Here is a 17409-nt window from a genome sequence, read left to right as displayed (position 1 = left end):
AGCTTCGTCCATCACAGGGGTCTTTGCATGGCCTCAGCTACTTCTGCGGTGCCTCTGCACATACGGCGTTCACGCGTCTGCTGAGTCGAAGCCCTGTGGTTTCAGGGAGGAACGTTTTTTCCTTTCCTTCCTCTTTCTGCTAAGGTCATTAACCAGTAGGTGAAGCCATACAAGAGGAGAATCATGCTTTTTATTCCTCTGTTGCTTGGTTTTTGATGGAGCTTAGGTTCTAAAAATCACCAAGTTGACTCTGATCTGGAATTTTATCATTAAAACTGTTTCCTGACCTCTTAAAACACGCAACTAACTTCTACCTGACTGTTAACTGTTACGGACTCAGCTCTTATCTCCTTTTATGACGCCAATAACCTCAAGCATGTTTGGTCATAGAGTCAACACTGGGCCACTAACCCACGCACCCCCCCCCACAAACAAACACACACGCAGATGTGAGCCTCTCGTTACGGCTCGTTCTTCGACCCAACGATGTCATTTTGACTGAAACGTATCTCTCAGCTCATTGAATCGGAGTCTAAATTGCCACATTCTGCCAAGAGACAGTGTCTTTCTTTGAGGGGTCTCCTCAGAATTAAGTCTTTCAGTGAGTTCTTGAGAATGAGTCTTTCTTTTGAGTGTGGTGAAACAAGAACAGGGGCTTTGAATGGACGCGGCCTGGGGATGCGGGCGGCGTTTGAACCGGACGCTCAGAATGGAGGCTTTGTGCTTCGGGTCCAAATATACTGAGATAAGGCAGACGAGGAGTCTGGGCTTTGTTGCTTTAGGTAAATGAGCGCTGGGAGCTGCATGTTTTAACACACGATGACATAATGAACCCGTGGCTCTTCCTGGTTCTGACTGGACTCACGCTGCACAGTTGGTCGGTAGCTGTTCTTTTAGGGGGAGCATAAAGGTGCTCGGGCCGTCAGGGAAGGTGGGGTCGAGCACCACAGTGCCGCTTTTGTCTACAGGGAAGGTAACCTGAGGTTGCAGGAGGAAGTCCTCAGTTACTCAGACTCAACCTGCAGGGTGTGGAGCACCTGCTCTCTCACTGAGCGAGGCCCAATGCGCAGCCTGGGGGGAGGAGTACGCGGCATGAGAGGGAGATTCTGCCGGTGAGAGCGCTGCGAGAGCTGCATGGAGGCGCGAGTGCCGTGGGAGCGCGGGGGCCGAGCCGTGGACATGGGCAGAGAGGACGGGCCGGGGTCCGAGGAGCTGAGCCGGGCAGGACCGGGTTCTGATGAGTTCAGCTGGTTTGTGACTGGAGACCCGGAGGAGCCGGGGGAGCAGGAAGAGAGGAGGACAGGAGGCCATGTGGGGAGCCGGACCCGGGAGGAGGCGGAGGTGGAGGTGGAGGTGGAGGAAGGGTCCCACGGTGGAGGAGAGGAAGGGTCCCACGGTGGAGGAGAGGAAGGGTCCCACGGTGGAGAAGAAGAAGGGTCCCACGGTGGAGGAGAGGAAGGGTCCCACGTTGGAGGAGAGGAAGGGTCCCACGGTGGAGGAGAGGAAGGGATGGAGGGAGCGCTGGAGGTGCGTTTGGGGCCCGTGGAGGAGGACGCGGGTCACGTGCGGATCAGTCTGGAGGAGGTGCAGAGCTACTACAGGTTCTCCTGCTGCTGCCACTGGCTGCGTGGTACGTGTCAGGCGTTCATCCTGTATCACATCGTCCTATCACTTGTATGAATGGTGCTGTTTGTGTTGTGGTGAGTCAGGATTGAGCATCTGTGTCAGGAGCTGCAGACTCTCCAGGTGTGTGACTGTGGCCCACTAACATTTGACTCGTCGGACGCTAATCCTCATTGTTAAGCCTTTTAAAGCACATTAGAGCCTCAACCAGCCGGCGCCGTGTTCACGCGGGTGTTTCTTCAGGCTCCGTGTTTTCTTATCAGCGGTCGCACGTGTTCCTGCCATCGGGACATAAACAGAGTTTATGGGACATAAACAGAGTGTTGTGTTCATATGCTTTACTTCTGCATATCATGCAGGAGACTTTTAAGTGTTTTTAGTGTTGATTAAAGTCATTAAAATGGTAGTTTTGGGAGAAATAAGATTGATTAGGTAACAAAAGCGGCAAAAACTCTAATGGAATCTGTCTGGAGGGGACTTTTCTGTAACACAACGCCGCTCTCGGGTCTCACTGATCAGGTTGTGTGTTTGGTTTTGGTCCCGCTGTGTGAGAGTCGCCAGGGGCGATACTGGTTCACAGTTACAGAGAGTCACAGACATCACAGAGACGCTCGTTAATCTGGACTCACCTCCACCTGCCTGCCTACCTACCCTGAGGAGCAGATGTTGATCTGATGTCTGGAATCAGTGCCTCACATCAGTGTCTCGTGTTTAGTATAAATAAAACTGATACATTTGAGCACAGATTAATTCGCTGTAACAAAGAATTACAGCAAAACCTCGAAAGAGAAAGTTTGTGTAGTCAGTCGTGTGTTTATGCAGCAACAGGAAGCTTCTCTGTCCTTACAAAATAAAACGAGTGCAACCTTTGCTGAACAAATGGAAGCGAAGCAAATTGACGTGACAGCCACAACTTGCACAGATGTTTCCAAAGTCACCACATGCTGTTTGCTTCCTGGTTCCCTCTGTCTGAGAGGCTGAGATAAAGATCAGACAATGAAAAGTTAAAGCTTAAGTCACCGGATCTGCTCCAGGTCTCTTTGCCAAACAAAGAGTAACTGAAGGCCTGTTTGGTTTGTTCAAGCGTCTCTCGGAGGAGGGCTCGAGTAGAAAGGGATGTGTCTGAGGCCGATACAGTCTGTGAAACACACCAGACAAACAGCAGGAGGACGCACACGACGCTGAGGGACGTTCACACGCTGCTGGTCCAGAACCGACGGAGCCCCAGTCGCTGTGAGACCAGAAAACGCGGATCTGAACCGGGGTCATGACCTTTAGGTATGACGTCGCAGGGACCGCGGGTCGTTATCGGTGTCCGCGTGACAGTCGCTGACAGTTTCATGGCTTCTTTATATCTGACGCGTATCCAGGTCATCGCTAGTTATTATAATTCGCAATAAATTACACTCTGAGTTTGCAAAGTGACAGTTTAATGGAACATTGTAGATAAACATGATATTACACAGTCTTGTACCAGTGACTCAGCGTAAAGCGTCTCAGAAAACGAAGTCAGGCTAAGATGAAAAGTCAATATTGTTCTTTGACTTGAGCTTTGCCTGTTTGTTCTGTAGCTCCAGTTACTGGCTCATGCCGGTGACTGGATCAAGCTCTAATATCACAACAATCTCCATCTCCTGCTTGTTATTTCTACATCACGTGCGTTTCTCCAACTGCGGCCTGTTTCTTCGGCCGCAGAGCGGCTCGTGAGCAGAGAGGCTCCTTGGGTGCAGGTTTAATCTGATGAATGATCTGACGAAGCCGAGTTCACAGACAGTATGTAAACAGATAATTAGCATGGACCCTGCTGAACCTGACACCGGCGCGATCCCACAGCCTTGGCAGCTCTCCTCCATCGATCTGTTGTACCTTCTGCCGCGCGGCCGCCCGTTTCCAGTTAAATGACGGCAGGTATTCAGTCACAGCTGCTGTGTATCAGTGTACGGTCTGCGAGCACCCCCCCCCCCCCCCCCCCCCCACCGTCCGCCCCCCCAAGGTGAGCGTCTGCAGCTCAACGGCCAGCCTGATCCCTGCTAGATCCATGATCTCCCCCTCCAGCTGGGAGAATGATCTGAATCTGATTAATTAAATCCACGCCACTGCGGGTTCGTGGGGGGTCTGCGGAGACGCGGGCGCCGCCGTGACGGAGATGATGGAGCCCACTAACGTATTTACAGATCTACAGACCAGATCAGTGGGATCCAGCAGATTGGGGATGAGGTTTTACACGAAGTTCGACGTGGAGCTTTAGACTCCGTCTGTTCTCTTCAGCTCCAGTTCATCCCCGGTCCTTGTCTTGTTTGTTTGTTTCCAGATGAAATCATGCAGCTGGAGAGCAGTCCCCTCCGCGCGGCTGACATCATCCCCGACCTCGACAAGCAGTTCGCCTTTCTCTCAGGTGACGCCTTGTGTCGTAATTTCTTCTCCCAACACGTCACTGCCTCTCGTTTCTATTTCTGACACCTGTTGAATTATTCATATTTGAACCATTCCGTTCATTTTATTTATTTGCATTGTACAGTACCGTCGTCTTCATTTGCCATTCAAATTCAACCGCCCTCCTTTTCCTCTTGACTGTGTGAGATTTTTGGAGCTGTCCACCACCTGCTTTGTGCAACTGTTACCTGATCGGTCTCTATTGTATGTGTTGGGTTCATGATAACCCTTATGTTTATCCTGGGCGTGTTGATTTCAGCGTATCTGAGCCTTTCGTGTATAATATCCATACAGGGCTATAAATCCGTCCACTCTGTGTCACATGTGACCTTGTCGCTGCAGCAGGAGCCATTTTGCAGACAAAGATCTAAGCAGACGTTGGAAGCATGACCGTGCACTTGCTGTTGCTATAGCGATGAGAGAAGAAAAGGAGGACAGATTGATATTCCAGTCACATGCGCTGACAGAGCAGCTGTTCCACTGACATAGAGAGAGAGAGAGAGAGTGTGTGTGTGTGTGTGTGTGTGTGTGTGTGTGTGTGTGTGTGTGTGTGTGTGTGTACAGTACCTGTCTTTCTATGTTTAGGACAACACTGCTGTTAAGGGCTGTTAGAGTTAAGAGGGTGGATGATGGGACACAGTGAGTACAGATCAGATTATTTCAAATAAGGTGTGATTTTGTGTTGTTAGAGTGTTTTTTATTTCCTCCTTTTACTGGTTTGACAAAAAAGCGACTCCCAGCTGGTGAAAGATGATGTCATTTACCGTGGACCAATCAGGATTTTTCCATCAACATGCAATTCCTGCTGTGGCCTCATTTGTTTACACGTCAGTACAGTGGATGTGTTCTGATTAGACGACGTAATAAGACTACGTTTTTCCAATGTATAACTCGACGGTTTGTAAATCTGTTACGGTTGCTGTGTAAACACACAATCACGGTTTCTGGATATTCAATCGAATAATTAGAAGATGTATGCATCTTCAATACTGATCTAAAGGCAGAGGACTCCATTGGTTGTGTTGGCCACTGCTGCCGTTTCTGTGGCACTCACTGAGTCAGTGACTCATCTTTAACACGAGCGCCCCCGTGTGGCCACAGATGGTTTTGCTGCTATTCATACGAAGGAACAATTCATATATAAATTGTCACAGATTGACTGACAATGTCTTATTTCAGTCCCACGCATTAAGGACCAGCGCTTCTATTTACCATTTTCCAGGAGGGAGAGGGGATAATGGCAGTCCCATCGTCGTGTTCCCAGAATTCCCTGCGTTTGGAGAACTCACTGAAAGGGAGTTTCACAACGTGCTGACCTACCTGACCAGCGTTCCCAGGTAAAGTCCCTGACTGACGGTCACAGACCCATCACAGTGACCGTGTTTGAACACTGTCTGGCTCTTACATCGGTTCTGATCCGTCCTGCGCTTATTGCTTTTCCTCGCTTGTATAACACCACTGTTTTTTTCAGCAGCTCAAACTGATCTGGGTTCACCATCAGTGGTGCTGATGAACCTGTGTGGGCGTATGGACAAAGTGTGAGAGAGATAGATCCCGGTTTCGATTGATTCAACTGAGGCTGTTTGGGTAGAAATGCATGTCCCTGGGTTTTCATCACAGTTTAAAGGAATGATGGATGAAGCAGTGGTTTGTACAAACGCCTCTTTGGTTCCATGTGTAATCTGCCAGTAGGTGGCAGTGGACACTTAATCACATCTTCACCTCACAAAGATGATGGATGCTGGGGATTTGTTGAGGAGATAAGTCTAGGCATGAAACAGGAATCTGTGGCAATAAGGCTGCATTGTATTATTTTATCTGCGCGCATTAATACGATGTCCAAGTAATAATCCTGGGTCTTTATCAGTCCTCTGCAGATTGGCTTTGTTCCCAAGGGATAAGAAAAGACAGGAGCTGCTGCTTAACAACATCCTTTCCTCAAATGCCCCCTTTTTTTTTTATTTCCTTTCTCTCCTCACGTCTGTCCTGTCCTCTCCTTCTTCACGTTTTAGGAACAAATCGTATAAAAATAGAAAGTGACCGCTTGAATGTGAATAATGCATAACTGGCTGAGTTCTGTAGCAGCCATTGCTGTCAAAGGCATGCACGTGTTTCACGCACAGATTTATCACCGTTGAATGCAGAAACAGCTGGGCAACACCACCTGCCCCAGGCTCCAGCAAATGTCCTGTCTGTGTTGTGACCTTCAAAAGCTGCTGCACATTTAAAATAGCAATTTTTACTTCTTTTTGACTTTGCATATTGATGCATCTCAGTATAACATCTGACTCATTGGTTAAAAAGATTAAACATTCTTCTTTTAATCTGAAAATACCAGGGCCTTGCTATCCAGGCACTTCCTCTGCACTTTAAATTGTCACAGATTAAGAGGAGGCTTCAGTAGTAGCGTGTTGCTGTGTCTGCGCATGCGTCCGAGCAGATAATTCCCATCACTTCTTTGCCATTAGACAGAGTGTTTTCAGAGCTCCTGCTCTTTATCCTGAGCGACGCGATTGTTATTGTAACACTCGTGCACGTGCAGTCACGGAGTCAGCAGTCGAGCCGAGCCATGAATATTTAAATGAAACTGCATCTGAAACGGAGTCCGCTGGAAACGCAATACGCCGCGGGCCCTTCACATTTTCCACCACGCGCTTTGCAAAGATTGGAAAATAGTGAGATACAGAATGCTTTGTACTGTTGCACGTGGAACCCAGCAGTCGGAACCGTTTTAATATTCCTCTTCTACCTGTGTAAACAACACTCTTGCCACTCTTCTGTTTGAGTGCGTCTGTAACGAGACCTGCTCATTGGCTGCTGGCGCTGCTCGTCTTCCTGCAGCCGCCTCGTGATTGGCTGGCGTCCCAGCCGCTCCACGTGTCTTATTGGGTGTCCCACAGACGGGGAGAAGGGGGCACAGGTTGGATGCAGTGATGGTCTAAACCTTTGGCTTCATCCCCTTCAAACAGCGGGATCTGTTGATGCCGTGTTTTTATTTTTTCATGCCCTCTGTCATTATTGTGGGAGCGTCTGCTGGTTCAGTGGTACTTTCCTTTACTGGGGTTCTGCTGACACTGCTGAGCTGCTCGTGGCTCACCCATGCCCTAGCTACAGCATGTCTCCAGGTGAGTTTAGGTGACTGTTCTGGGATGAGCGTGTGATGGGGCTGCAGGGAGAGAACTGGAGGCTGATGGCCAAGAAATCTGCGCCCCCTTTTGTGGACTCAGCAGCTGCTCAAGAACATAAAGCAGAACCCAGCGAGCTGTTCTGCTTCTTCTCACTGCACATTCCCTGTTGTTTTTGCCTACTCCTTTTCTTTGTGCTTTAACTGCAGCTTGTTCCTCTGTGTTCCAGTTTGTCATCCACAGACGTGGGCTTCATCCTGGTCATTGATCGCCGGCAGGACCGATGGGCAGCTGTTAAAGGGACTCTGCTTCGCATCGCAGTAAGTCTGTCTTTGTGTCTGCACACATAAACACGTACTTACTCTGCATCGTCTGTGCTGGGAATCCCTGGAGACGAGCTGATCTTTAATTCTCTGTCCCCTCACTCGTGGGAGAGGGGATTCATCAGACCGGGTCCCTATCGCTTTCACAGCTCCATCACTAATATTGCCGCCACCCCAGGGGGTGCGTATGAGCCAACACCATGGTTGAACTCTCGCCCATCACCATCACAGCCAGACATGTGTTTCCATAGCTACGGGGATAAATAAACAGACTTATGCCAAAGACGAGTGCAGCATGAGGCTACAGTTATTTAAAAATACATCATGCTGGAAAAATGTATGAAATTAAATTTAGTTAATTTCTAATATTTGTTAAATATTAAATAATACATTTTCAGTGGGACTTTACAGTTAGGCCAAACCCCTAAAAGGAGAGAAAGAATAAATCAACCGACAGACAAACAAAAAGATAAATATCACCACCCGTGGTCTTCAGCCCTCTGGAAGACCCACTCACACATTTCAAATTAAGTCGGGCTTTATTAATCCCACAAGGGGGACGACTACTGGCTGACAGCCTGGTAATAGGGTGCATTCAGTCGCCCCTGCAGTAGTGTCCTGTTTGCAGGGGTTCAGTCAGGCTGCTAAAGAGATGATGACGAAAGCTGCCACAGTGTACGCATTCTGTGTGTGTGTGTGTGTGTGTGTGTGTGTGTGTGTGTGTGTGTGTGTGTGTGTGTGTGTGTGTGTGTGTGTGCGTGCGTGCGTGCGTGCGTGCGTGTGCGTGCGTGCGCGTGTGTGTGTGTGTTCCTCTCACTTCTACTGCTCTGCTACTGACAGAGAACAAAGAACGAGCACAGATCCAAGCAGGACGGATGAGCGATTAGAGCCTAAATCATACACTCTCTTTTTTATTGTGGCAAACAAACAATGACTGCGTCTGTTTATGGCACTTTTGGTGGCTCAGTGAGTCTTTACAACTGCCGTATGTGTTTGTTGGTGTCCAAACACAGCAAATGTTCAGTGTATTACTAAAATGTCACCCAGAATTGCTGATGTGGGTGTTTTGCTCAGGTTTCCTTGGTGAATGGCCAACACCATTGCAGCAGGTCAAGGACAAGCGCTGAATTAATGAATTAATTCTATTATCTCTATGGATCCCAGGTGTTTTTATTACCAACGTGTCATTTGTGCTTAGACCAACATTCTCCTGCACCTCCCCTGTGCAGGTCACTGGGTAATTAAAAGTGCATTAACAGCTGCATTACCTCAGTAGAATTCACCTAAAGGGTTCAAATTCAAATCAATAATTTGAATGAATTAGAATGATCTTCATTCATTCCATGTTTACAACATGTCATTTTAAATGTTAATCTACTCTAAACCCCGACTGAGGAAAACCCTGATTTCATGTGATGGTGGTGAATCGTGCTCTGAGGAGCATGAAGATTAATGTCCCTGCCTCAGGATGGGGCCCTGCTGCACCCCCACATCATCCCCACGCTCTGAGCCTCCACCCGCTCCATGCACACGCTGTGTTACCACTCAGGAGACACTGGAAGAGACAAAAGGAGGGAATCCTGTTAAAAAAGCGTCAGCAAAAGCAGTTGCTGCTGTAGTGGGTTGCGTTATGGACCCAGAGTGAAGGTCTGTGCAGTGTAACAGCCTCCGTTGTGTCGTTCATCAGGGCTCCTTCCCAGGGAACCTCCAGCTGGTTCTGGTCCTGAGGCCCGCCACCCTCCTGCAGCGCACCATCTCCGACATCTTCTTCAAGTTCAACAGGGATGAGTTCAAGATGAAGGTGCCGGTGCGTGCAGCCACAAGTGACTCTCTTCTTTTGCATCGAGGTTAAAAGTAAGGAGCATTTAAAAAAATGTTTCTTGAAAATGAAAGATGTTGTTTGTGACGCAGGTGATTATGCTGAGCTCCGTAACCGAGCTGCACACGTACATCGATCGCACCCAGCTGACGCAGGAACTCGGAGGAACGCAGGAGTACTGCCACGAGAAGTGGATCTCACACCGCGTTGTATGTGCCTGCACCACCTTCATCACCTTCACCACCTTCACCACCTTCACCATCTTCATCACCTTCACCACCTTCACCACCTTCACCACCTTCACCATCTTCATCACCTTCACCACCTTCACCACCTTCACCATCTTCATCACCTTCACCACCTTCACCACCTTCACCACCTTCACCACATTCACCATCTTCACCACCTTCACCACCTTCATCACCTTCACCATCTTCATCACCTTCACCATCTTCATCACCTTCACCATCTTCATCACCTTCACCACCTTCACCACCTTCACCACATTCACCATCTTCACCACCTTCACCACCTTCATCACATTCACCATCTTCACCACCTTTACCATCTTCATCACATTCACCGCCTGCACAACCTCTCCCTGAACACTGCGTTTGCCTTGTTTCAGGCCATTGAAGGATTCGCAGTGATGGTGAAGAAGACGGCCCAGACGCTGCAGATGTTTGGGACCGAGCTGGCGGAGACGGAGCTCCCAAATGAAATCCAGGCCACCACCATCCTGCTGAGCACACACACCAGCAAAAAGGACAAAATGAAGGTAAGGCGACTCCCATGCGAACGCACAGCTTTGCTTACGTGACGCTGGTCGTCCATTCAGTGCGTGGTCCTTCTTTTTGTGTTGCATTAGGAGGATCTGCTGGTGGCTCTGGGTCAGGGCAACAGGCTGCTGGAGAGCATCAACGAGCCTGTGGCCAGAGACCCCGACCACAACATGAACCAGGATGAACTGGAAAACCTGGCAACCGTGCAAAGGTTAGAAACAGGAGGAGCAATCTGAACACAACAGGCAACCGAACGCTGCATGTGTAAATGCTTCCCCTCTGCTCGTCTGTCAGGCTGCTGTCTCAGCTGGATGAGACCGAGAGAGCCTTCGATGAGTTCTGGGTGAGACACCAGACCAAGCTGGAGCAGTGTCTTCAGCTGCGCCACTTCGAGCACAACTACAGAGAAGTAAGTGAGCGGGAGCCTGTTAGCATCGGCCGGAACAATCTATGGCCCAGTGGGCCGCGTTTAAACCTGAGAGCTGATGTCTCGGCTGCAGGTCAAAGCTCTGCTGGATCAGGTGTCTGAGAAACTCGCTGGCTTCTCTGATGTTGGCATCAGTCGGGCCCACGCTGACCACATCTTCTGTGAACTCACTGTCTACGAGGAGCGAGTCTGTGTAAGTCCAGTTTTTTCATACAATCAACTGTGTGACAACTCTGTGACAAAAAGTGGCCCAAAATAAGCTGATAAAATAGAAGGTCATATCTAAGTTCAGGTAATTCAATACGAGTCTCTTCACGCTGGTCCACAGGAGGCGCTGGATCGAGCCTCGGCCTTGACTTGTGAGGGCGATGAGCTCATACAGAACTCACACTACGCCGAGGACTCCATTCAGCCAAAATGCAGCGAGCTCAGAACCATCGGCGAGGCCGTGAGCGGCGACCTGCGGGCCAGGAAGGACCACCTCCTCAAAGCCACGGAGCTGCACCGCTGTCTGGAGCGGGTGAGGTGGAACCCTCGCCGAGGCGCCGTCCTCGTCGGGCGTCGGCCCGGCTCCCGCTCATTTCCCCCTCTCGCCTCCTCCGCAGGCTTCTAAGTGGGTCGACGATGGCATATACCTGCTGGCGTCTCAGCCAGTGGACAAGTGTCAGTCACACGAGGGGGCGGAGCTGGCCCTGCAGGAGCTGGAGCGGCACCTGGAGAGCGCGGGTCAGAACCAGCTGGGCGACCTCGGCGGCATCTGGAGCGAATACGAGGCCGTGCTGAACCAGCAGTTCAGGGTAAAAGACTCCCGCGAGCATTCGTGGGCTGTGAAGGTGCTAAGCTAGGACGCTAACCTGTTAGCACGTCCTCTGTGTCAGGACCAAGTGGAGAAGATCTACCAGAAGCAGACGTCCATGCAGGAGATGTTTGAGAAGCGGAGGGTGAGCCTGAAGAAGCTAGCGGCCAAGCAGACCCGGCCGGTGCAGCCCGTGGCCCCCAGGCCCGAGGCCTTCATCAAGTCGCCCCTCAGCTCGCCTGGTGAGCGCTCAGGCCCACACGCGGGGACCCGGTTACGGTGTGAGGACCATGGTGTGATGACACACAAATGTAATACACAAATAATCGTCCTCTTCTCTGACCCGCAGCGCACCGAGCCCAGCAGGAGAAGACCGATCCAGACGCGGAGCTCAACTGTGAGAAGGTGAGTGTCGCGCTCCCGGCCACTTCCTCTGAAAAGCGTTGCCGTTTGCTTCTACTCGTGACGATCCGGTGTTTTCCTTTGACCTCAGGGAAACGAAGGGCAGAACGGGGACGGCAGCAGCAGACACGCCTCCCTGTCGGAGGAGGAGGAGAACCTGGCGGTGCTCAGGAGGTGCGGCATCGGCGGCGGCTCCTTCACGCGCTCATGGACTTCATGACTAAATCATTTCAAGCTCTATTTCTCTCCCTATTCTTTGTCCTCAGGCACGTTATGAACGAGCTGCTGGAGACGGAGAGGGCCTACGTGGAGGAGCTGCTCTGCGTGTTGCAGGTGAGCATTTCCCCTGCAGAATGTTTCATATTCCCAACCTCAACCTGAGGCAGACATTTTAAATGATGCCTGCGTTGCAGGGATATGCGGCGGAGATGGACAACCCAGCCATGTCTAACCTCATCCCTGCCCCTCTGCAGAACAAAAAGGAGGTTCTGTTTGGCAACATGCCTGAAATCTACCACTTCCACAAGAGGTGAGTGAGCGCCCCCTGGTGGCGGCGATCACACCTGCACTGGGATCTGATTTAGGCCTTTTTAAGCTGTTTTTTTTATTTTTCCGCAGGACTTTTCTGAGGGAGCTGGAGCAGTACACCGACTACCCGGAGCTGGTCGGCAGGTGTTTTCTAGAGAGGGTGAGTGAAGCGTGAGCTTTGCACAGAGATGCTCCTTTCGGTGTTTTAACGCGTGTTTTTGCGCCCTGCTTTAGATGACAGACCTGCAGATATACGAGAAGTACTGCCACAACAAGCCGCGCTCTGAGAGCCTGTGGAGGCAGTGCTCAGACTGCGCCTTCTTCCAGGTCGACGAGCCTTCGGGACATTCTGTTCAGCCTGAGGCTATTCATCGGCACACTGTTTCACCTGTTTCGTTTATTCCCACCAGGAGTGTCAGAAAAAGCTGGAGCACAAGCTGGGTTTGGATTCGTACCTGTTGAAGCCCGTTCAGAGAATTACCAAATATCAGCTGCTGCTGAAGGTACCGTTCATCCGCCTGGAGCGCCAGCATGCGGGTTTCAGCGATGTCAGTTTTCCTGTCGAGCTGAAAGCTGCGTGTGTGTGTGTATCGTAACAGGAAATGCTGAAGTACAGTAAGGGCTGTGAGGGGGCCGCTGACCTGCAGGAGGCGCTGACCTCCATATTTAGGCATCCTGAAGGCCGTCAATGACTCCATGCATCTGATCGCCATCACAGGATACGAGGTACGATGTGACCCAGGATTCAGCGGAGTCGCATTTGGATATAATTTGTAGAAGCGCCCGGACGTGAAGCTGCATTTAACCCTTTGTGTTCCCAGGGTAACCTGAGCGAGCTGGGGAAGCTGCTGATGCAGGGCTCCTTCAGCGTGTGGACCGAGCACAAGAAAGGTCACGCCAAGGTCAAAGACCTGGCGCGCTTCAAGCCCATGCAGAGGCACCTCTTCCTCCACGAGAAGGCCCTGCTCTTCTGCAAGCGGAGGGAGGAGAACGGCGAGGGCTACGAGAAGGCGCCGTCGTACAGCTTCAAGCACTCCCTGAACGTGAGCGGCTCCGCTGGGCTCCTCTCTGCTGCTGCTTTCTGTGTGGACTATCCAGTAACTCCTGTTTCAACAGATGAGTGCTGTGGGCATTACTGAGAATGCAAAGGGAGACAACAAGAAGTTTGAGATCTGGTGCAACTCCAGAGAGGAGGTTTATATTGTTCAGGTACGATAGGCTGCAGATAAACAGACGTACTGTACCTACAGGTGAGCATTAGAACTTGTGCATGTTTTTCACTTTGCAATTTCAGGCTCCATCCGCTGAAGTGAAAACCACCTGGGTTAACGAGATCAGGAAGGTTCTGACGACTCAGCTGGAGGCGTGCAGAGGTACCGACATCACCGCTTAATGGTGTTTAACCAGAGAGTGAAGTTCTCAGTGGGGAATCCTTGTTTGGTTGTTACAGAGGCGAGCCAGCAGAGGGCGCCAGACCAGGTTGTCCCGATGCCTCCTGCGGTCAGCGGCCCAGCGGGTCTCAGGTGAATCTGAACCCACAGTGAAAATGCCCTGTTCGATTTGTGACGTCTGCTCTTGTGCAAAGTGTAAAACCTGTACATGTTGCTCACATATTCACCCACAGCCCTTTCAAGTCCAGTCAGAAGAGCATTAAAAAAGGAGAGGAGAAGAAAACGGACTCCTACTGCCCTGATGTCAACTCTTCTTCTTCTTCTTCACCAAAGCGGACAGGAAAAGGTGAGAAGACCGAACCAGTCAGAGTATTTGACGATCTGCTCCTATTACTGCCCCTTTGTTTCCCCTGAGGTCTAACCTGTCTTTAACCTAACATTTCCTCTTTCACACTGCCTTTCTTCCTTCCTTCTGTCCTTCCTTCCTTTCTTCCTACATTACTTCCTCCTTTCTTCCTTTTTTCCTACCTTCCATCCATCCTTCTGTCCATCCTTCTTCCATCCTTCCTTCCTTCCTTCCTTCCTTCCTTCCTTCCTTCCTTCCTTCCTTCCTTCCTTCCTTCCTTCTTCCTTCCTTCCTTCCTTCCTTCTTCATTCTGTTCTTCCTTCCTTCTTTCATTCTGTTCTTCCTTCCTTTCTTCCTTTCATCCTTCCTTCCTTCCTTCCTTCCTTCCTTCCTTCCTTTTTTCCATCCTTCCTTCCTTCCTTCCTTCCTTCCTTCCTTCCTTCCTTCCTTCCTTCCTTCCTTCCTTCCTTCCTTTTTTCCCATCCTTCCTTTATTCCTTCTTTCTGTTCTTCCTTCCTTTCTTCCTTTCATCCATCCTCCCATCTTTCCTTCCATCCGTCCTTCCGTCTGGTCCCGTCCTTTGCTTTTCCGCCGGATCAGATGAGACTGTGACAAGTCCTACCTCAGACAGAGCCGCTGTGGTTAAGAAGCGCTTTACATTACAGGGCTTCAGTAACCTCAAAGCTCAGAAAGGTACTGTAACTGTAGACCATTGTTCACATCCTATCCACCGTCATTTAGTAGATGAAAATCGCATGCTTCCTCCACAGAGCCCTCAGCTATCGATGATAAACGCTTTACATTACCCATGACAAGCCTCCCGGTACCAGGTATCAGCTGAGTTCTCCTTGACAGAACTAGTTTAGCTCATCATGCTAGTCTGAGGTCTTTCCTTGTTTCCTTGTGGTTTAATTTAACTTAACTTTTTAAAAACCCTGTGTCTTCTTTTCTTGGGGCAGGATCCCCAACGAGCCCTGATCACAAGACGAAACGCCAGAGTGACCCCACGCCGTTCGGCTTCAAAGGTACAGCGGTTCTCCTGTGTGTTGGGTGGTGGCTCAGCGCAGCGCGGCCGTGCGGCGGCCTCGGGTGTGGCTGGCTGTGTTTTCATTGCCTCCTGTCCCTCAGACGCAGGTCCTCCTCCGCTCCACCTGAGCAGGGCCAGGTGGTTCAGCACCTCTAGTCTCTTACAGACAAAGTTGCGAGGTACACTGGGCCGACCCGGTTCACGCTGGCTTTGTGTTGGATCCACTGTCCCACTGCTGTCGACACCGAGCGCCTCTTGCTTTCCTGCACACTCTATAGACACAGATGGATGCCACTGTTTATATCTTCACTGTTAGATGCTGTCAGACATAGCGTTGCATGCCTGTCACCCCAGCTGTAATGTTTGTGGGATTCCTGGGACCTTCATTTTCTGTGGTTTCACACCTCTCACAGGTGTTTTTCAAGTTTCCCACAGACACTGTTGCTAAATGTGGCTGTAAACCGACTCCTGTGTTTTCCTCAGGATGGAACAAGACCTCTCTGTCGCTGGATGCCTCCGAGGAACACGACGGCTACTCCAGCGCCGAGGATCCGCTTAACTCCGACCCGGAGGACGACAACGCCAAGAAGCTGGTGAGTCCCTGTGTAGGTTTAACTGGCGGAACTGGAGTGTGGACGGCGTTCAGGAAGCCCAGTGACGTCACACACATCTCCTCATGTGATCTCCATCTTAAACAGTGCCCTGGAAAGTACACAGTGTTGGCCGACTGTGTGAAGGGAGTTGCTCAGGAGCTGCTGAAGAGTGGAGACGTGGTGCAGCTGGTCAAGGAGGGCGACGATGGCCAGTGGTGAGCAGACGCCTTCCATTCTGCCTGTTGGAAATGAAAGGAATGATGCTAACACTGTGCGCGTGCTCATTCAGGTTTGTCCGTAACCTCAGCACCTCCAACGAGGGCTGGATTCCTGCTGCTAATCTTATCACACTCATCGCAAAGTCCTCCTCCTGCCAGTCTCTCACCAGCTCAGGTCTTCACACAAACAAACACAGATACAGCGTGAGACGCTAATATCATGCTAACGTGAGATTTGTGTCTCTGACAGAGGGAAGCGCCTCTGGAAACCTCAGCACGTCGTCCAGCTGTAGCGAGACCTACACCCCCTTCTCCGACATCAAACCGTGAACTTCAGCACTTTGTCCATCGCTCCAAACATCAGAAAACTGGATTTATCATTGTTTCTATTACGCACATGTTATAGATTTTATTTGACTGTGGCTGTTTTTAATCAGGGTGCATGTGCTCCTAAAGTAAAGATGTATGAATGGGCCAGCGGGACTGATCTCACTTAATGCATCTACCTGTCTTCCCATGAGAAATGGGCTTAGTGATCACTGTGTGGATAAGTGTTGTCTTTGTCTTCATCTGCACTATTTCATCGAGGACTTTATTTCCACTGTTACTGTAACTAAAAACCTGTTTCAGGCCTGAACAAATGATTTCTGATTATGAACACCACATATATTTATTGACTGCATCTACACTTGTCATTTGTCTCTCTGTTGTCCGCCTGTTGTTACAACTACTGTGTGTGCGCTTTCGTCTCATCGGGTCTCTGATGACCTCGTTGTCTTACTTTTCAACTATGCTACATTTACTACACACAAGAACGATCAATGTGAATAATCAGAGACCACTGTATAGTGCTAACTTATTCCCTGAGGAGGGAGGATGTTCTGAATGTAGATACTGTTCAGTTATATCAGTCTGTCATGACATGTTTGTTATTGGAGATGATATATTGTACATGAAGTATGGTGATGTCACTACTTTGTGACCTGTCTAATTTTTTACATAAATAACTTGTGATAATTCATCTATTGTCTATTTAATTTGTGTGTGTGTGTGTGTGTGTGTGTGTGTGTGTGTGTGTGTGTGTGTGTGTGTGTGTGTGTGTGTGTGTGTGTGAGAGAGAGAGAGAGAAACAGGTTTCATTGTATCAAAAACAGCCGAAAGTATTTTACTAGGTTGCCAGGCTTGTTAAAATTACTTGCTAACATTCAATCTTTGAGAGTTTGTGATGCGGCAGCAGATTGCATGTAGTCTACTGAGAAAAGCCTATGGCGCCTGTAGAATGGTTGTATCTACTCTTTCAGGAATAAACTTTTGTTGCCTTTTGTTATCTCAGTACGGGGGAGCGGAATTCCAGTTTCAACCTGGCAACCAGAAACAATGAGAGCAGGTTAGGCTGTTTAGGCGCGAGTAACCGCTCAGCTGGTGCAGCTGGTTTATGTACATGTAAAGTGCATACTAGCCTGGTTTAAGACAAACGAACACGCCCTTTTTGCTTAATTTGTTGTATACATGTACAATAACAATAAATAAATATATTCTATTCTATTCTAATATTCAAGACGGGGTAAGACTTGGT

At 49.7% G+C, this 17409-nt stretch overlaps 1 protein-coding gene across 1 annotated transcript; it reads left to right on the top strand.

Annotated features, from left to right (window-relative positions):
* Positions 1-16854, top strand: mcf2lb (mcf.2 cell line derived transforming sequence-like b). The gene is given in 35 exon segments (XM_055505049.1): positions 1-1630; positions 3935-4018; positions 5279-5393; positions 7411-7501; positions 9192-9311; positions 9416-9532; positions 9952-10101; positions 10192-10316; positions 10400-10514; positions 10606-10725; positions 10861-11052; positions 11138-11329; positions 11411-11570; positions 11678-11733; positions 11822-11904; positions 11997-12063; positions 12144-12259; positions 12349-12418; positions 12493-12585; positions 12669-12761; positions 12858-12923; positions 12925-12984; positions 13080-13301; positions 13375-13467; positions 13553-13631; positions 13709-13781; positions 13883-13995; positions 14596-14688; positions 14766-14825; positions 14955-15020; positions 15124-15201; positions 15506-15615; positions 15721-15830; positions 15905-16008; positions 16084-16854. Coding segments are annotated over 35 exon segments (4062 nt in total). The 5' UTR covers positions 1-1134; the 3' UTR covers positions 16164-16854.
* The last annotated feature ends 555 nt before the right edge of the window (positions 16855-17409 follow it).

This window comes from Betta splendens, chromosome 21 (assembly GCF_900634795.4).
Source record: "Betta splendens chromosome 21, fBetSpl5.4, whole genome shotgun sequence".
Lineage (NCBI taxonomy): Eukaryota > Metazoa > Chordata > Actinopteri > Anabantiformes > Osphronemidae > Betta > Betta splendens.
Note: the sequence above shows the minus strand (reverse complement) of the source record. Positions and strands in the feature narration are given on the sequence as shown.